The sequence below is a fragment of the Episyrphus balteatus genome, chromosome 2, assembly GCF_945859705.1.
Source record: "Episyrphus balteatus chromosome 2, idEpiBalt1.1, whole genome shotgun sequence".
NCBI classification, from domain to species: Eukaryota; Metazoa; Arthropoda; class Insecta; order Diptera; family Syrphidae; genus Episyrphus; species Episyrphus balteatus.
In genome coordinates this window covers 67,839,337-67,858,732 of record NC_079135.1, presented here as the reverse complement: position 1 = coordinate 67,858,732, position 19,396 = coordinate 67,839,337, and the positions used below count along the sequence as shown (strand labels likewise).

Genomic DNA, 19,396 nt, shown 5'->3' with positions numbered 1-19,396 from the left:
CACAAAAAAACAAAAACCATTTGTATGGGCATGGCATCCATATTGGATTTAAAAAATTTTTTTTTCACATAAAACCAAAAATCATTGGTATGTTCTTAGCTACATTTTAAGACCATAACCATTAAAATTAGTTGCGTCATTCTTGTGTTATAAGCGTTTGAAGGTAGCCATATTGATTTTTTTTTTTATTTTTAAAAAATCAAATGTGAAAACTTTTTTATTTTTATTTCTAATTTTTCGAAAAAACTTTGGTAATTTTATATACATATCTGTTCAATCTTATCAGGATCCATTTAAGACTTTTATCTGAAAAGTGCATTGCGTATATCTCGAGATATTAACATTTCAATGCAACCATGTACCGCCATCAACTTAGCAGCACTTAGTGGGGATTTTCAAAAATGTTTATGCAAATAATTAGGTGAGAATTAGGTGAAATTTAGTGAATCAATTTTACAATTTGGTGAATCATAGTTTAAAAGTTATTAACAAATTACGTAAGGCGTAAAGTTAGCAGCACTTGGTCATGAAATTCAAAAAAAATTTCTCCATAATTCAGTGTCAATTTAGTGAATCGTATTTCATCAGTTTCATAATTTGGTGAATCATAGTTTATTAAATAATAACTAAAATAGAAAAATTAACAAACGTGACGTAACGTAAAAAAAGCATTTGTTAATCATGGACACAAACCTCACGAATGAGAATGGCAGAGTTCAACACACCAAAACTGAACCTAAATTCAGATTTTTTCACATTGAACGCACTTAATATAAATGTATACTATGACAATGCGTTCAGGTGACGTTTTTCATTTACAAGATACACTTTGATTTGAAAATTTCCAATGCGAGTTACAACAAAAATGCTATTTAAGTGCCTGGCTACACGGTGATTTTTCAATCGCCTAACCAGTCAGGTTGTAGGCAAGAGGGGTGAGGATTTTCCTCTTTTTGAAGTTTGTTCCTAGAAAAAGTGAATCGGAACGTGATTGGGCACAACACTGTGTAGCCAGGCCCTTATAATACAAAAAAAGTTTGTTTACATCTTCACTAACCCAGAACTAACATTCAGTGGAAGTTACCCACAAGAAAGATTTTGTTTTTTTTTTCGCATGAGTCTTGGACACTGATCTGTCTTGGAACATTTTTGAACTTCCGCAGATGATTACTTCAAAAGTATGATTCACCAAATTCTGAAATTTGGAACATTTATTCAGAAAAAGACCACAAGCATTTTGGTACATAATTCATAATTTGGTGAATCTTAATTCAAGAGTTACATGCGATTTTTTTTCTTTCGCGTGCGTCTTGGAACATTTTTGAACTTCCGCAGATGATTACTTCAAAAGTATGATTCACCAAATTCTGAAATTTGGAACATTTATTCAGAAAAAGACCACAAGCATTTTGGTACATAATTCATAATTTGGTGAATCTTAATTCAAGAGTTACATGCGATTTTCTTTTTTTCGCGTGCGTCTTGGAACATTTTTGGACTTCCGCAGATGATTACTTCAAAAGTATGATTCACCAAATTCTGAAATTTGGAACATTTATTCAGAAAAAGACCACAAGCATTTTGGTACATAATTCATAATTTGGTGAATCTTAATTCAAGAGTTACATGCGATTTTGTTTCTTTCGCGTGCGTCTTGGAACATTTTTGAACTTCCGCAGATGATTACTTGAAAAGTATGATTCACCAAATTCTGAAATTTGGAACATTTATTCAGAAAAAGACCACAAGCATTTTGGTACATAATTCATAATTTGGTGAATCTTAATTCAAGAGTTACATGCGATTTTCTTTTTTTCGCGTGCGTCTTGGAACATTTTTGAACTTCCGCAGATGATTACTTCAAAAGTATGATTCACCAAATTCTGGAATTTGGAACATTTATTCAGAAAAAGACCACAAGCATTTTGGTACATAATTCATAATTTGGTGAATCTTAATTCAAGAGTTACATGCGATTTTGTTTCTTTCGCGTGCGTCTTGGAACATTTTTGAACTTCCGCAGATGATTACTTCAAAAGTATGATTCACCAAATTCTGAAATTTGGAACATTTATTCAGAAAAAGACCACAAGCATTTTGGTACATAATTCATAATTTGGTGAATCTTAATTCAAGAGTTACATGCGATTTTCTTTTTTTCGCGTGCGTCTTGGAACATTTTTGAACTTCCGCAGATGATTACTTCAAAAGTATGATTCACCAAATTCTGAAATTTGGAACATTTATTCAGAAAAAGACCACAAGCATTTTGGTACATAATTCATAATTTGGTGAATCTTAATTCAAGAGTTACATGCGATTTTGTTTCTTTCGCGTGCGTCTTGGAACATTTTTGAACTTCCGCAGATGATTACTTCAAAAGTATGATTCACCAAATTCTGAAATTTGGAACATTTATTCAGAAAAAGACCACAAGCATTTTGGTACATAATTCATAATTTGGTGAATCTTAATTCAAGAGTTACATGCGATTTTCTTTTTTTCGCGTGCGTCTTGGAACATTTTTGAACTTCCGCAGATGATTACTTCAAAAGTATGATTCACCAAATTCTGAAATTTGGAACATTTATTCAAAAAAAGACCACAAGCATTTTGGTACATAATTCATAATTTGGTGAATAATACTTTTGAAGTAATCATCTGCGGAAGTTCAAAAATGTTCCAAGACGCACGCGAAAGAAACAAAATCGCATGTAACTCTTGAATTAAGATTCACCAAATTATGAATTATGTACCAAAATGCTTGTGGTCTTTTTCTGAATAAATGTTCCAAATTTCAGAATTTGGTGAATCATACTTTTGAAGTAATCATCTGCGGAAGTTCAAAAATGTTCCAAGACGCACGCGAAAGAAACAAAATCGCATGTAACTCTTGAATTAAGATTCACCAAATTATGAATTATGTACCAAAATGCTTGTGGTCTTTTTCTGAATAAATGTTCCAAATTTCAGAATTTGGTGAATCATACTTTTGAAGTAATCATCTGCGGAAGTTCAAAAATGTTCCAAGACGCACGCGAAAAAAAGAAAATCGCATGTAACTCTTGAATTAAGATTCACCAAATTATGAATTATGTACCAAAATGCTTGTGGTCTTTTTCTGAATAAATGTTCCAAATTTCAGAATTTGGTGAATCATACTTTTCAAGTAATCATCTGCGGAAGTTCAAAAATGTTCCAAGACGCACGCGAAAAAAAGAAAATCGCATGTAACTCTTGAATTAAGATTCACCAAATTATGAATTATGTACCAAAATGCTTGTGGTCTTTTTCTGAATAAATGTTCCAAATTTCAGAATTTGGTGAATCATACTTTTGAAGTAATCATCTGCGGAAGTTCAAAAATGTTCCAAGACGCACGCGAAAGAAACAAAATCGCATGTAACTCTTGAATTAAGATTCACCAAATTATGAATTATGTACCAAAATGCTTGTGGTCTTTTTCTGAATAAATGTTCCAAATTTCAGAATTTGGTGAATCATACTTTTGAAGTAATCATCTGCGGAAGTTCAAAAATGTTCCAAGACGCACGCGAAAAAAAGAAAATCGCATGTAACTCTTGAATTAAGATTCACCAAATTATGAATTATGTACCAAAATGCTTGTGGTCTTTTTCTGAATAAATGTTCCAAATTTCAGAATTTGGTGAATCATACTTTTCAAGTAATCATCTGCGGAAGTTCAAAAATGTTCCAAGACGCACGCGAAAGAAACAAAATCGCATGTAACTCTTGAATTAAGATTCACCAAATTATGAATTATGTACCAAAATGCTTGTGGTCTTTTTCTGAATAAATGTTCCAAATTTCAGAATTTGGTGAATCATACTTTTGAAGTAATCATCTGCGGAAGTTCAAAAATGTTCCAAGACGCACGCGAAAAAAAGAAAATCGCATGTAACTCTTGAATTAAGATTCACCAAATTATGAATTATGTACCAAAATGCTTGTGGTCTTTTTCTGAATAAATGTTCCAAATTTCAGAATTTGGTGAATCATACTTTTCAAGTAATCATCTGCGGAAGTTCAAAAATGTTCCAAGACGCACGCGAAAGAAACAAAATCGCATGTAACTCTTGAATTAAGATTCACCAAATTATGAATTATGTACCAAAATGCTTGTGGTCTTTTTCTGAATAAATGTTCCAAATTTCAGAATTTGGTGAATCATACTTTTGAAGTAATCATCTGCGGAAGTTCAAAAATGTTCCAAGACGCACGCGAAAAAAAGAAAATCGCATGTAACTCTTGAATTAAGATTCACCAAATTATGAATTATGTACCAAAATGCTTGTGGTCTTTTTCTGAATAAATGTTCCAAATTTCAGAATTTGGTGAATCATACTTTTGAAGTAATCATCTGCGGAAGTTCAAAAATGTTCCAAGACGCACGCGAAAGAAAAAAAATCGCATGTAACTCTTGAATTAAGATTCACCAAATTATGAATTATGTACCAAAATGCTTGTGGTCTTTTTCTGAATAAATGTTCCAAATTTCAGAATTTGGTGAATCATACTTTTGAAGTAATCATCTGCGGAAGTTCAAAAATGTTCCAAGACAGATCAGTGTCCAAGACTCATGCGAAAAAAAAAACAAAATCTTTCTTGTGGGTAACTTCCACTGAATGTTAGTTCTGGGTTAGTGAAGATGTAAACAAACTTTTTTTGTATTATAAGGGCCTGGCTACACAGTGTTGTGCCCAATCACGTTCCGATTCACTTTTTCTAGGAACAAACTTCAAAAAGAGGAAAATCCTCACCCCTCTTGCCTACAACCTGACTGGTTAGGCGATTGAAAAATCACCGTGTAGCCAGGCACTTAAATAGCATTTTTGTTGTAACTCGCATTGGAAATTTTCAAATCAAAGTGTATCTTGTAAATGAAAAACGTCACCTGAACGCATTGTCATAGTATACATTTATATTAAGTGCGTTCAATGTGAAAAAATCTGAATTTAGGTTCAGTTTTGGTGTGTTGAACTCTGCCATTCTCATTCGTGAGGTTTGTGTCCATGATTAACAAATGCTTTTTTTACGTTACGTCACGTTTGTTAATTTTTCTATTTTAGTTATTATTTAATAAACTATGATTCACCAAATTATGAAACTGATGAAATACGATTCACTAAATTGACACTGAATTATGGAGAAATTTTTTTTGAATTTCATGACCAAGTGCTGCTAACTTTACGCCTTACGTAATTTGTTAATAACTTTTAAACTATGATTCACCAAATTGTAAAATTGATTCACTAAATTTCACCTAATTCTCACCTAATTATTTGCATAAAAATTTTTGAAAATCCCCACTAAGTGCTGCTAAGTTGATGGCGGTCAACCATGTCAAACAAATTTTTGATTATTTTTTTCTATGAGAGTTTTTTTCAAACCTCGTTTTCTCCCCTTTTTTTTTGTTAATATTTTCAGATATTTCTGTATGAACATAACAATTAAACTACCTTGGCACTACTGTTTTTATCGAGAGAAAGAAAAATCTGGATAATTATCTGGATTTTTCAAAAATCTATATAGATAAAGTTTTTGTTGTTTTTAACACGTAAATTGTTTTGATTTCAAAAATCTCGATGTCGTTTTTTTGCACAAAATTTATATAGATAAACAAAAAAACACACCTAATATTTGCAAATTTGGACGGACAAGATATAGCCCTTTTTTTGTGAAACTGCAAAGTCAAGTCAGTAAGAATTCAGTACATTTTTAAATATTTTGATGAAGTTCACATTATCCGTTTTTTTATTATTCCAGTTGATCCATATAGATCATTAATTAACACGTATTATAATAAAACTATTGAGATCATTGACCTATTATATATGGACTGCTAGTTGATTCTCGTTTCCATACAAAATTTTTGAAAATGTGGTTCAATGATTACTAGCGCCTGTGGAAGAAAGTGGTAAATAGAACTCAGTTAGCGTAGCGACATCTACCGTCAGATTGCTTGAACTACCATTTTTGTGCATAGAAACTATGGCCATCTACATTTTTTTGCTACAAAAATCAATAGCATCTGTCTTTTTTGAAGTCTACTTTTTGACGTATTGGAAGAACGAAGAATTCTTTCAGTAAAAAAAAGTATTTTATTAAAATATTTTTTGTGCAAAGATAAATGTCGGGGAAAATAATTGAACCATGTTAGAAAAAGGTTTTTATTTAATTTATTATTATTCGAAAGTTATTAAAAATTAGAATTAAATCGTTCAGTTCATAAAAAAAAAATGAAATTTTCTTTTTTCAATAATTTCCTTTTTGTTTTTTTTTTTTCAGATGCAAATTTATCACATATGGAATCGTGTTGGAAGGAAGGAGGGCCAAATGCATCAACAACACCATCCGCAACAGCATTATCACACCAGCATCAACAACAACGTAAAATAATTAATATTTTCTGCAGCCTACAAAACAATTTATAAAGCTTTCTTTTTCAGTAGGTACCTAATATCTTTGCAATTTTATGCTTACGCTGAGGACTGCTCCAAGACAATTATCTAGATGAAAACATCCAAAAGCCGTGTTTCATTTTCAGGACTCCTGATGAGGATTAAATTAAAGCTATCCATCTAATCATCGACGAAAAAGAAATTGTATTTGACGACTCATGAATTCCGGGTGCACTAAGCGTACTTGCGAGAGGACTGACAAAAGAGTAGATCTCTCAACGAATATAATTTATATCCTGTTTCTACACATTCACAAAGTTTCATCCTATGATTGTGCAGTATAAGGTGAGTATGGAATGCATTTCTTATTCCCCCAAACCTTACTTCATATTCCTATTGTTACTTTATTGCAGATTGGTTATGTATTGTTAGCATGGATGTCATTGAATTGGAACTACGGCGCTACCCAATTATGCGTAAAGGATTTTCATCTTCGAAATTATCCCAACACTAAGCTCAGTAAAGAGAAACAACCTAAAGAGGTAAGTAAGATATTCATCATAATAACAATTGTATCATATTTTCTTTTTAGATAGAACCCCCACGCGTATCCCCGAATTAAAACTACGCCCAAAACCTGGTAATTGGAATAGCTTTCATGGTTCCATGTCGTCAATCACTCATCATCCCTTATGAAGAGTATAATTTTAGGTATCAGAAACAACTATCTTCAAGATCTACACGACCCGAAGCCAAAACCAACAGCAATATGAAGCATTAGCTTCAAACGATCCAAAAGTAAAAAAAGAAGAATATGAATGATTGAATAAACAATTGAAAATATTCGTCAAGAAACAAGAACCACTCTTCAGAGTTGCCTTCTATCTTCTGCTCAATATGGCTGAGAATGTTGAACTTTAAGAGAAGATACATCGTATTGACTCCATATAGTCAATATGCTTGTCAAGCTAGTGACGATGACAACGTTCCTTAAGAAACTTTAAATAGTTGGTGATAATAAATCTAACATGAACGACCTAAACATTGTCGCCAAAGTTGATGCAGCAGTGGCTGATGAAGCAATGGCAATGCTGACCCAATACAAGATAACCTTAAGTTAGTTTTCAGTTTATCCCTTGATGGATCATTACGTCGGAAAATGTATCAAGCTGCATTACTACCAATGTTGGTGATGTTTTTATAAAGAAAAGCATCATGGTATTGCTTTGAAAATCTTGTTTCACATAACTTTGGATGGTAAGGTGAGGAGGAGGGATTCTTTTATTTTCCATTGTCTTGACTCATTTACACAACTTAATTTTAGGTAAAATCAATGTTAACCACACAGAATATGTGCGAATGGCAACTAATGCTATATAATTCTCAATATAAATACCAAAGTTGACCTCGTTGCGCTATGCATTCTTTTGCTAAACAAATAACGTTATGTACAAATAATGGTCGCTGGCAATGGCCTACACAATCTAATGAATCAAGCCTTTAAATATCAGGATGCTGTTCTAATAAAACGTATTCAAAATCTATCACCGCATAAAAATCTTCAACACATTATGTTTATCGATTATGTGAGATTTGGCCCGCATCAAATCACAGTGAATAAGAAACCGAAATTTCTTCACGTATCCGAAATCACAAAGGCTGGCAGGTATAATACCAAGTAGTCTTGTGTTATCATTTGTTAACTACATATTTTTAACCTTCATACTTTCATTGCAGAGTCAATCACGAGTTGGTGACTACTGTGTTTGTGAAAGATGTGGTGAGTGCGGAGCAATGTTGGATGAATACAAATTTAATTCCATGGCAGTACGCGAGTACTACAAAAATTTTTTTGGATCATCGTCTGCAGCAGGTTACTCTTGATAGCAATGCCAGGAGGACATCATTGGAATTCGGAGCGACCCAGAGTGCCCTAGAGCTCACAACAAACCTTATGTAATTGACTGCATCCAGAAGAATTTCTCTGAAAATACTGGAGCCCAAACACCTAAAACGATTTGGTGTCTGTTTAAATACAATAAACCAAGTAATGCGATCAAGTATGATGCGCAAAATGTATCAACTGAATATTATGTACATATTTTATAAACCACTTTTGTAATGAACAAAAAGTATTGTTTAAAAATGTTGATAAAGTATGAACTTAGTTGTTAAATAAGTATAATACTCTGTTCCTACTTATTTTTTCAATAACTAACAACCACAGATTGAGTGATTATAAAAATTCTTGAATTAAATTGTTCGAATGTTTTTCAAGTTTAATTTCTGTCTCTTTTACTTCACATCGGTGCATTTTTTTATGATGAATATTTTAGTATCATATAAGATTATTATGATTTGTATAGTTCTGAAGCTTCTCCAAAGATCATGATCATCTAGCACGGATTTTTCTCTCTTTATCAGAAAAAGCTTTAGATTATTTGTGCCCATGATTATGAAAGTGGTCTAAGTCACTTTTTACATTTTTTAAAGAAAAACGTACATAATAATTTTCCTATAATGATTTAGTTATATTTCTTTTATGAAATCACTCAATAATTATTTTAAGGCTAGATTTGAGGCCATTTTTAGGAGTGACTTAGTCCACTTTCATAATTAAGGGCACATTTATATGATCACGAAAATTTCAAAACCAACAACTTCAACGACTTATCGTGGAACAACTTACTACAAAACCAGTACATTTGCGATTACTTTTTCAGAAGCAATATTTTTTTTTATTTAAAAACTAATTTCCGATTTTTTCCAAACAACTTTTTTTTATTTTCATTGTATTTGATGAAAAATATTTATCGATTGCAGTAATAATCACACAATTTCCCAAATATTCCATTTTTTTATTCTTGCAATCTTGGTTGCCTTGTTCGATTTTAACAATTGCCGCTTTGGAGTCTTCAGCTCCAGCAGCGGGATCAACTGCATTCAGAGTTGTCGTAAAAGTTGATGTCGGTGGGTCACGCATCGGTCGACGGTTAACACGCTTATAATAACCGTGTTGTTTAATCATATGTGTTTCTTCTCTTTAAGCAGTGGGAAGTGTGTGTTGCAGTGGGTGCACTGGAAGTTCTTTTTGGGAGGCACTTTTTGCGATCACTTCTTTGTTCTTTCGCTTTTATGTTGATGGAAGTGTGTCAATGACTGCTGACGGTTCTTCCGTTGCTCGCAAGGGGAAACTTAAACAAAACAAACATAGATTAAACATTAAATATTAAATTTTGAATTATATGTAACAAGGACTACTTTTTGTTTCAACAGATGAACTTAAATCCTGAGGGCGAAAGTAATGATCTTGACTCCAGCTCTTGTGATTTGATATGGATTCGGGAAGGGTACCGCAAATTTATTGTAAAGCTAAGGAGATAAATAATTAAAAAGGGAGAGCTTGAAAAGTCTTCAATTCAGGTCTGGTTTGGGGGGTTCAAACTTTTTCGTGATCGCATTTTCCTATTGAAGAGCTTCACAAGTGAGTTACCTTCTAACGCTATCTAGCCTTCATTCTTAAAATAAAAAAAAAACATTTGTTATTCAAATCCAAATCATTTTGTTAAAAAATTCCTACCTGAAATCTTTCTTTAGCGAGCGCAGTCTCAGCTATGTTGGCAAATCGATTCCTTCTTTGAGCTGTAACGTTTTAAGACATCTTCTTGTCGGCGATGCTCTAGCTCTGCTTCTTTAGGTTCCAAGGTCCCATTTCATGTAGGGATTCCAAATGAATGTCAAGGAATTGTGTTGGTTCTGTTTTTAGGTCGGGGACGCCTGAAAAAAAAGTATTTGTTTAATGAACTTTAAGATGCGATCTAATGAAGAAAAATCAATATTATTAAGGTTTAGAAAATTTGAAATAAAACTATGTAAAGAATTTATTAGTATAATGTATTTTTAATTTGTTGTTACCTTTTTATTCTTGGGAAACTCAAAACTCCTTGAACAATTTTTGTAAATAATTAAATTGTTTTTTTTTTTGTGACAATCAAAAGTCACAAAACCTAGATGTCAAAATACTATTTCCCGCTGCCCTACCAAGGGGCGCCACCATAGCTTGAACCTGGTCCTGGCAGTCCATATATAATAGGTCAATGATTGAGATCTTGATTTTCAATAGGATACGAATCGTGATCTTGCTTTTCGTGAGGATCACGAATCGTGATCCTGATGAAAAGCAAGATCTCATGTAGTTGTTATAATACATGTATTAATTAATAGGTGTATTCACGATCCGATGCAACTGGTCTAGTATCATTGCAAAAGTGCAAAAGTGTAAAATCTTACAACACTACAACATTGAATATATGGATATATGGATTGAAATTTTACAATGGTCTTGCACTTTTGCTATACCCTTTGGGACCGATTCTATTCTTAGTTTAAGGTATTGAAAACATTTTTTAGGAGGTCAGGAAATCTTAATTTCAGGCTAATTTCCAACTATAATCTTCGAGGTAATTTTTTGAATGTTGTTACTGTACCAGATTTTCGCACCACGGCTTTCCGTAACTTTTGTTCTGTGTTTTCATTTCGTCTTTTTAATAAACTTCCCCAGTCTATAAGATCCATAACAATTTCTGGAATATTTTTAAAACGCATAAAACAATGGCTTTTCAATTTTGATTACCTAAATATTGAATCACTTTTCACCGATATTTTGGTTTGATAGAGAGTTTATCACTATTTCTTTTCGTTTAGCTTTTATTAAATTTTATTTGGAGAATATACAAATTTCTAAAACACTACTTTCTTTCTAGTTCTGTTAAATTAATTATAGAAATGTTAATTTTGTATGCATTTTTATAGATTTTTATTAATTGAATTCATTAAATTGTACTTTGGGTCACCCCACCCTCATTAATCTTTTGAATTTGTTAAGCCTATTGAAGTGGCATTTAACACTATTTTTAATGCTTTATTGTATCAAAAAATACAAAATGTCATTATTATTTTGATTAATTATTAATTATTTATCTTTATTATAATGTATTTGAATTTTAAGCGAAATAAAAATATACTCTACTCTACTCTACTCTACTCTCGTATGTGTAGGCTTACAAACATTTTCAGTAGCTTTTTGTCGTAAGTGCACAGAAAACGTGCACATACGACAAAAATTATCACATACTACAATTTTTTCATACAAATCAGTGTTTTTCTTCGTTCGGTAAATAATTGTCGTATGTGCTGTTTTTGCAACACATACAACAATATTTTACTGGAATTTCAGTAAACGTTTGTCGTACGTCCCATAAGGAAATACACTGACGAGTGTAATTTCAGTTGCAATCAAGATGTCGAGCAGGTCGGACGAGTGGACCTGCGCCAAGATTATCCGATGAGCTTTATGCTCTATTTTATGCTTACAAAATGCATAAAATAGTGGTTTTATGATTTTATTAATTAAGCATACGTAAAGAAGTATTGGATGATGAATTCTTTGATGCCGATCTTTTAGGTTCCCTCAATGTTTCGAATCCAGTGGCAATGAAAACTTGGCCCTACGAAATTTGTATGAAGCTTTTATCGTGCTATCTTAAAACTGTAATAATTGAATAGTAATGCCGACTTTTCACGAGTCGATTTTAGCCGGTCGACTAGGATTTTTCTATGGGGACTGTCACTTTAGTCGCCTGCGACTTACGTTCACACGGGTCGAAAAGCTTCGCGGCACGTGAAAAGCCCCCATAACTTAATTTTAGTAAACTGTGATCTCAATAATTCTAAAATTGCTTTAAAAATAATGTAGGTACCTATTATTTTTTTTTTCTATTTATGTGATTTTTGATATTTCTCACTTCCAAATTAAAAAAGTTCTATCATTTTATAGGTGAACTGCTTCTAAACCAATTGTTTAGAAGTTAGATGTAGGTATGTTATTTTACCATAGATGTTTTTGTTAAAATTGAGTTTTGCTAGACTCGGGTTATTACCAAGAGCCAATGTGAAAGTCAATGAAACTTAATAAATTAACGCTAGTTATTTGTTTTTTTTTTTTGCATTGAATTTGACATCTATTTGTCGTATGTCGTAAACAAGTGTGGAATAAAACTTTGCTTATTTTTGTCGTATGTATCATCAATTTGTCGTATGTGTTTGGCTAACAAATAGTTTCTGTGAAAACGTTACATACGACATCGGCATATTGGAGAAAAGTGACTATTATTTGTTTCTGGATTGGAATATTGAAATAATTCTAACATAATTCAATAGACGAATATTTTATGTATATGTCATGATATTTAAAAAAAAATTCACCGTACAGTTTTCGAGAAAAAAAATCTGAACTTTAATTGCGTTTTCCCAAAAGTAGCCGAATGTAACATACGACATTATTTTATTGAGGCGACGAAATGTGAACAATTTATAATGAAAAATTGTGTGTTTTTTTCAGTGAATTTCTTCCTTGACATCGTACGAGAACTTTTGCTCCATCTTTGTTTTTTTTTTTTTAATTTTTTGTTTATTTTCGAACCAAATGTAGTTATTTTATCGATAGATGGAGTTGTTTGTCGGGATAAAAAATACTATTTTTCCCTTTTTAGTACTTATTTGGACACAAACCTTAAGAAAATGTTTTATACATTGACCTATTATATATGGACTGCCAGGACCAGGTTCAAGCTATGGTGGCGCCCCTTGGTAGGGTAGCGGGAAATAGTAATTTGACACCTAGTTTTGTGACTTTTGCTTGTCAAAAAAAAAAAAAACAATTTAATTGTTTGCAAAAATTTTATGTTTCCCAAGAATAAAAAGGTAACAAAAAATTAAAAATATATTAATATATTCTTTTCACAATTTTATTCCAAGTTTTATAATTTAAATTTTTATTCTATTCTTTCATTTCAGAAAACCATTTGACAAAAATGGACAATCTCCTTGAAAAAAAAAACAATCGATTGCCCTTACTGCTAGCCATAAATTCACTTCCTTGCATTCCAGAAGAAGGAAGAATAAATTCAATAATTATTCCCTCAGCAGACCTATGGTGCAGAATGTGAAGAGTACCTACTTCAAAATAGTTTTCTCCACATCATGTTTTTTAACTTGCATTCTCCTTTAAATATTTTTCATTTTTTTACTTGAATTTCAGTTAAAAAGGAAACTTTCTTTGAATGTTCAGCTGGCATAGCTCATAAGTCATAACAAAATTGTTACCAAACTAGAAGCTGGCATGACTAAGCCCAATAAACAAACAATCTTGCCTATGTCAAAAATCAATGCTCTCTTCGTTAACCTCCCTGTGAGCAAAATCAAAGGTCTTGGGCTTTGATGTCTGTGAAAGACTAAAGAAGAATCAAGAATCTTGGAAATTTGTTGAATTTTTCTGAAGTTGAACTTTAAGAGGAAACTCGTCGGAAAAAATAGGTAAGTCATAATTTCTGAGATTCTCTTATAAAAATCCAAAATTCATTCCCTCTATTAGATTATGGTTGCACTTTATGTTCTCGCTTTTACTCGAAAAGCATTGGTTGCTGTAAAAAATTCAAATTTCGGATGGATTTATTCTATTCTGCGACTTTCTTCTTTTCCAATTAAATTAAATATTCGTGGGAGCTCATAGCGAACAGCACCTTGTTTATTCAACCAAGTAAATCACATCGTCCTCTTTCCGGAACAATGTCGTCTAGTGGAAGATTTCTAAAAAATAGGGAAGTTCAAAATATTTTCTGTATCGAAATGAAAAAACCGATCCTGGATTCATCGACGAAAAAATTCTACTAATTATATCACAAAACCTGCACCGACTACATTAAGCAAATTGTTTTATTCCTACTCTTAAAAAAATCTTCATCCACCAATTCATTCATTAATTGTAAAACATTTTATTCCCATCGATTATTTTGTAGAACTGGAAGAAAATCATCAAGAAATTCAAGAAATATCTTCTCAGCTAGAAACTATTCGGAAGCTGTGAGTATACATAAGTTAAAATCAAAAAATTAAAAAAAAAATAAATATAAGATAATCTTAAATTTTTTTTAGAAACCTAAGTTTTATGGAAAAATTTATTAAAGACAAAGCTAAATCGAGGGCCACCCATTCGATGATTGATAATCTTGACATCATTAAAATGCACATTGTCAGTATTTCGGATATGAAGTAATAATTTTAAAATTTGTATTTAAAAATTTAGTCTCTAAACAAATTTATTTTCAGAAAAGAAACTCGAGAATTAGAAATGATTAACAATCATCACTTTAATTGCACTAACAAAACTATTCTAAATGATGCAGAAACAACGTTCTCAGCAACAAATGGAGCTTATTCTTTATGAAAATACAAAAGAAAAACTCAACCGAGCCTACAAGAGACTTGAGAATGTTAAAATGCTTACAAAAACTGTATCCGATGCACTTACGAATGCCGAACTCATATGGATAACTACACAATTGGATTTGGAAAAAAATCGTAACCGATTTAGTAACTCGGATGAATTAAATATGCAATGAAAATGTACAAAAGCTTGTTTGTATGAATATGAAAAGTTTGGAAGGCTTTTGAAATATGCTTTGAATGCATTGATAAATAAGAAACCTTATACGTCTGTTTTAGATTTAATCAATGAACTGTAAGTTTTCAATAATACTCGTATTTTGTATGATAAGCTTTAAAATGATATTTTTAGCAATCGAATTGAGAACATCTTGAAGCCTTATGTGTATGAAAGTCCTGTTAAATTGGCCATGTTCGAACAAATAAACTTACTCAAACCAATTTTCAATGCAAAAATGAATAAGAAACATTTTGAAATTGATTTTCGGCATTTGCGTTCTCAATTCCAGGAGAATATTCATGAAAAAATGGTACATTTTTTAATTTTGTTTAGACCATAAACTTTAAATTAATAATTTGTTTCAGAGCAATGATGCCTTGTTGCACAATGGTCAGTTGCTTTGGATTTGGTTTCTAACTGAACCAAAAAAATTACTAGATGCCGTTGCTGAGGTTCGAAAAGCAGCTTTTAAAGTACCAGTAATGACGGGAGTCAAATCACTTGGGGGTACAAAGAGAAAAGGAGGAGAATCAAGTATACCTTGAAATGTTATTGTAATATTTATTAATTTTTTTTTAATAAAAGTTAGTTAATATAATAAATTGGAACTTACAATTTTTAGAATATTTCAATCATTTTTAAAGCATTTAATTAAGGGCTCAAATTTTGTATGACTTTGTTTTAAAAATATGTTTTTGTATTCTAATATTTTTTTGAAATATACAATTTAAAAGATATATAAATAAAATAAAAAATGCATGTTAAAAAAAAATTATATTTAAATCAGGAGCGCCATCGTTATGATTCGCATTTGAGTGCAGATTGAAATTCTCGTTCTAGATCTCTAATTGAAGATTCCACTTCACTTAAACCACGAGCCGATAACTTTCCATCATCTACTTGACTTTTTACATCATCTCGAAGTATCTTCAAATAAAAAAAGTTTATAGTTAAACTTAAAATCATGAAATTATATAGGTATAAATAATTACAAGTTCTAAGTCATTCTTAAGTTTTTTCTTTCCGTCATTGATTTTGTTTATCGTATTTCTAAACTATTCCTCATTGGTTGGTAATCGGCTTCACTTAAAATATCATCAATTTCATATTTATGTGAAATTAATTCCAAGTCCTGATCTTTGATGTGTTCTTCGGCTAATGTTAACTCGATTTCCATTGCCTCTTCATCTAGAATCTCAGAGAATCCATTTGATATAATCGACCAAGCATATTCTTTCGCTGTAACTTGAGTTTTGGAATAGAATTTCACCAACTGAGGATCAAAGTGATTTAGGATATTTTCACACATTCCCAAATAGTTTTGGGGCTCCAATGGATGAAACTCAAACCACAACTGGCATTGATTCGTTAGAATTGTAGCAATAATTTCAAAGCAAACAGTAAGACTGTTGGAGAAAATCTTCACAAATGGAAAGATGAATTCCGGGACAAAGTCACTTATGCCAAAGATCTTCGACCAATGACCAAGACATGAGAAAATTTTTATGAGATAACGCCTGGCTGTTGAATCTTTCAACTTTAGGCTGGCATTTAATGCAACAGCTGTTGAGTGAGTTCCCATTTTGACTATTTCTGAAAATTTTGACTTGTTGCAGGGTACATCGAGGAGAGCAGCCCAAATGAGCAACCGATATTTACTTGGATAGTGTCCGTATTCATTGTCAAAACAATTCACCGACAGAGCTTTTGGTTGGAACACGGCAGTTTGGCGTAGCATTTGAACACAGTTCTGGGCTGATTTAAGACAGTCAATCAATGCGCTAACATTATAAATGTTGCCCTCTCCTGTGTGCCTTATCGTGCTTAGGAACTCTTTATCTTTGGATAGAGCAACCCTAAAACAGTCTGTGGGCTCTATTATCGACATCAATCGTCTGGCAAAAAAGTATGTTGTCATTATTTTTGGGAAAGATCCAGGAGCTGTCTAGTTTGCGGGGCATTTGGCCCTTCTTCCATCCAACACGATTCCATAGGTGATAAATTTGCATCTGAAAAAAAAAACAAAAAGGAAAAAATTATTTGGGCTGAACGATTTAATTCTAATTTTTAATAACTTTCAAATATTAATGAATTTAATGTCGTTTTCTTTCACTCCAATGAGAGTACCCTTTTAGTACTTATTTTTGCACTTTTGAAGGTTTTGTGTTCTTTGACGCCACAAAAGTGTAAAAAAAAAATTACTCCGGAGTAATTTTAGTACTACGGAGTACCCCGGATTTACTCCACATTTTTAGTCAGATTTACACCGATTTATACACACACTTATGAATTTGAAGTTTGACATTTTAAAATTTTGTTTGAAAATTGAAAAATGCGAAAAGTTTTTCTTTCAAACTCTTTTGTTATTAATAGAAAACAACCATTATGAATATATTTTTACTGTATTATATTCCGCCAGATATATTTCTTCCATTTTTTTCGTTAATTCTTCACTTTTTCCAAAATGAAATTGAAAACCGAATAAAAAAAATGTTCCGCCAGTGTTCTTCATCAATAAAAAAAAATCCTGTGCCATATAACAAAAAAATCCCATTTTTTTCTGCGTTGATGGGATATTTTTATTTTACAATTATAAAATCAAACTAAGGGTGTGCGTCAATTAGGCTGAAAAAACCGATCAGAAGCATAATGAAAAATACCAAAAGCAAAACTAAGTCCGCTTCTACACGAAGACGCAAAGCGCGATACGCACATAAGAGCAAAGGAGAAATAAATTCGAAAAAAAAGGAAGGAAGATTTTCTACAGTGAGTCTCCGGTAAAAAAATTTGTGACTCTTTTTGACGTTTATCTTTGATCTTGTTCTTTTTTTTTTGCTGTTCTGCTTTATTTTATTTCGTCGGTTGCGGAATCTGCTTCGTCGGTTGTGTATTATTTGCGTGTATAGTAACGTTTTTAATTTATGCAAAAGTTTTCGTTGCACATAGACCCCACACGGGGGTTGTTTTTTTTGTATATTTTGGTGTTTTTTTTAATTAAAATACATAGTCTGCTTCTACGCGAATACGTAGACGCACAAGATGCTCATAAGAGCAAAGGAGAAATCGATCTTTCTCCCTCTCTTGTTCTTATGTGCATCTCGTGCGTCTACGTCTTCCTATAGAAGTCGTCATACGAAAACAAGAACAAAATAAAACCAAAGAAAATAACTCAAATTTGCATCTTCAAAAACAATAATACGCGTGTAGAAGCCCGTGACGCACCGTAACGAAAATCAAAAGGAAATTGGAAGATGATTTCTACGCCTTCCGTCTTCGTGTATTATGCTTCATTATGTTATTAATATTAATTTTTTTTTCAATTCATAAAATGTTTTCCCTAGGCCTGTTATCACTATTTTTTTCAAGGATATTATCCATTTTTGCCTTGTCACACACACTATTACATAAAAAAAAATTACTCTCATTATGTTCTTTCACTCCAGAAAAAGGAGTAAAAATTTAGAGTACTCCTTAATAGAGTGAAAGAAAACGACATAAATAAAAACCTTTTTCCATAATGATTCATTGCACATTTTTCTTAGCACAAACATTTTAAAATACATACTTTTTTTCTGAGAACTGAAAGAATTCTTCGTTCTTCCAATACGTCAAAAAGTAGACTTCAAAAAAGACAGATGCTACTGATTTGTACAGCAAACAAAATGTAGATGGCCATAGTTTCTATGCACAAAAATGGTAGTTCAAGCGATCTGCCGGAAGATGTCGCTACGCTAACTGAGTTCTATTTACCGCTTTCTTCCACAGGCGCTAGTAATGATTGAACCACGTTTTCAAAAATTTTGTATGGAAACGAGGAGGAACTGGCAGTCCATATATAATAGGTCAATGGTTTTATAAATAGATATTTATGTAACGTTGCATAGAAGCTACATAAAACTTTATATAAAGCCTTAACTACATTGGCTCAAAAAGTGAAAAAGTGCAAAAGTGAAAATTTTCAAACGCATTTTTGTATAGTTTTTCGAACTGGTAAATTAAAAAGAATGATGCAGAAAGCTTATTTTTTGGTCTAAAAAACAATTTGTATACAGAAAAAAAATATTTTCACTTTTGCACTTTTTCAAAAAGTGGTGTATGTAGTTAAGCCTTAACTATGCAGCCGTTCAGAACTATTTAACGAAATCTAATAAATAAGGCTGCATTTTTCCAAATTATATCAAATAATATCATATCTAATGTAAGCACATCATAAGAAATTCTTTTTCAATTTATACATGTACCCATTGGTATTGGTTTGTTTTTTATTTGCCTTCCAAAAAATAAACAATTTATTTTTATAAAAATCAATTATAATACCTTATAAATAAATTCAAAATTATTAAATAAATTCAAAAAGTATATACCATTTCATGAAATCTAATTCATTTCAACATAAAACATGCAAAAATTCGCAAAACAAACAAATATTATTTTGTCGTCCGCTACTACGGAGACAACCTTCTTCATGAGA

General features: G+C 31.8%; 2 protein-coding genes and 2 long non-coding RNA genes across 14 annotated transcripts; 2 read left to right on the top strand and 2 right to left on the bottom strand.

The window, feature by feature from the left end:
- The first annotated feature begins 6,072 nt into the window (after nucleotides 1–6,072).
- On the top strand, nucleotides 6,073–8,578 carry LOC129909954 (uncharacterized). 8 transcript variants are annotated; one of them, XR_008771465.1, is made up of 7 exons: nucleotides 6,073–6,187; nucleotides 6,310–6,411; nucleotides 6,474–6,767; nucleotides 6,836–6,964; nucleotides 7,015–7,684; nucleotides 7,747–8,088; nucleotides 8,160–8,578. XR_008771465.1 is itself a non-coding variant. In XM_055987134.1 (3 exons), the coding sequence occupies exons 2-3, from the start codon at nucleotides 7,880–7,882 to the stop codon at nucleotides 8,380–8,382; spliced, it is 444 nt and encodes a 147-aa protein (XP_055843109.1). In that variant the 5' UTR covers nucleotides 6,988–7,684; nucleotides 7,747–7,879; the 3' UTR covers nucleotides 8,383–8,578. The 8 variants fall into 8 exon arrangements, 1 of the variants encoding a protein (XP_055843109.1); XR_008771463.1 differs by having other exon boundaries at nucleotides 6,471–6,767; nucleotides 7,019–7,684; XR_008771467.1 differs by having other exon boundaries at nucleotides 6,471–6,767; nucleotides 7,015–7,679.
- A 1,246-nt stretch (nucleotides 8,579–9,824) lies between these two features.
- LOC129912444 (uncharacterized) lies at nucleotides 9,825–10,434 on the bottom strand. The gene is made up of 3 exons (XR_008771827.1): nucleotides 10,338–10,434; nucleotides 10,003–10,199; nucleotides 9,825–9,940 (listed from the first exon to the last, which is right to left on the bottom strand). It is a non-coding gene; the product is annotated as an uncharacterized LOC129912444 (long non-coding RNA).
- A 2,638-nt stretch (nucleotides 10,435–13,072) lies between these two features.
- LOC129911242 (uncharacterized) lies at nucleotides 13,073–15,477 on the top strand. Of its 4 annotated transcripts, none has more exons than XR_008771615.1 (8): nucleotides 13,074–13,184; nucleotides 13,278–13,416; nucleotides 13,522–13,796; nucleotides 13,855–14,342; nucleotides 14,415–14,531; nucleotides 14,589–15,000; nucleotides 15,058–15,235; nucleotides 15,291–15,472. It is a non-coding gene; the product is annotated as an uncharacterized LOC129911242 (long non-coding RNA). The 4 variants fall into 4 exon arrangements; XR_008771614.1 differs by having other exon boundaries at nucleotides 13,278–13,432; XR_008771616.1 differs by having other exon boundaries at nucleotides 13,073–13,184; nucleotides 13,278–13,796; nucleotides 14,394–14,531; nucleotides 15,291–15,477.
- A 94-nt stretch (nucleotides 15,478–15,571) lies between these two features.
- LOC129911240 (TBC1 domain family member 31-like) lies at nucleotides 15,572–16,933 on the bottom strand. The gene is made up of 2 exons (XM_055988970.1): nucleotides 15,918–16,933; nucleotides 15,572–15,852 (listed from the first exon to the last, which is right to left on the bottom strand). The coding sequence occupies exon 1, from the start codon at nucleotides 16,841–16,843 to the stop codon at nucleotides 15,965–15,967; it is 879 nt and encodes a 292-aa protein (XP_055844945.1). The 5' UTR covers nucleotides 16,844–16,933; the 3' UTR covers nucleotides 15,572–15,852; nucleotides 15,918–15,964.
- Between the last annotated feature and the right edge of the window lie 2,463 nt (nucleotides 16,934–19,396).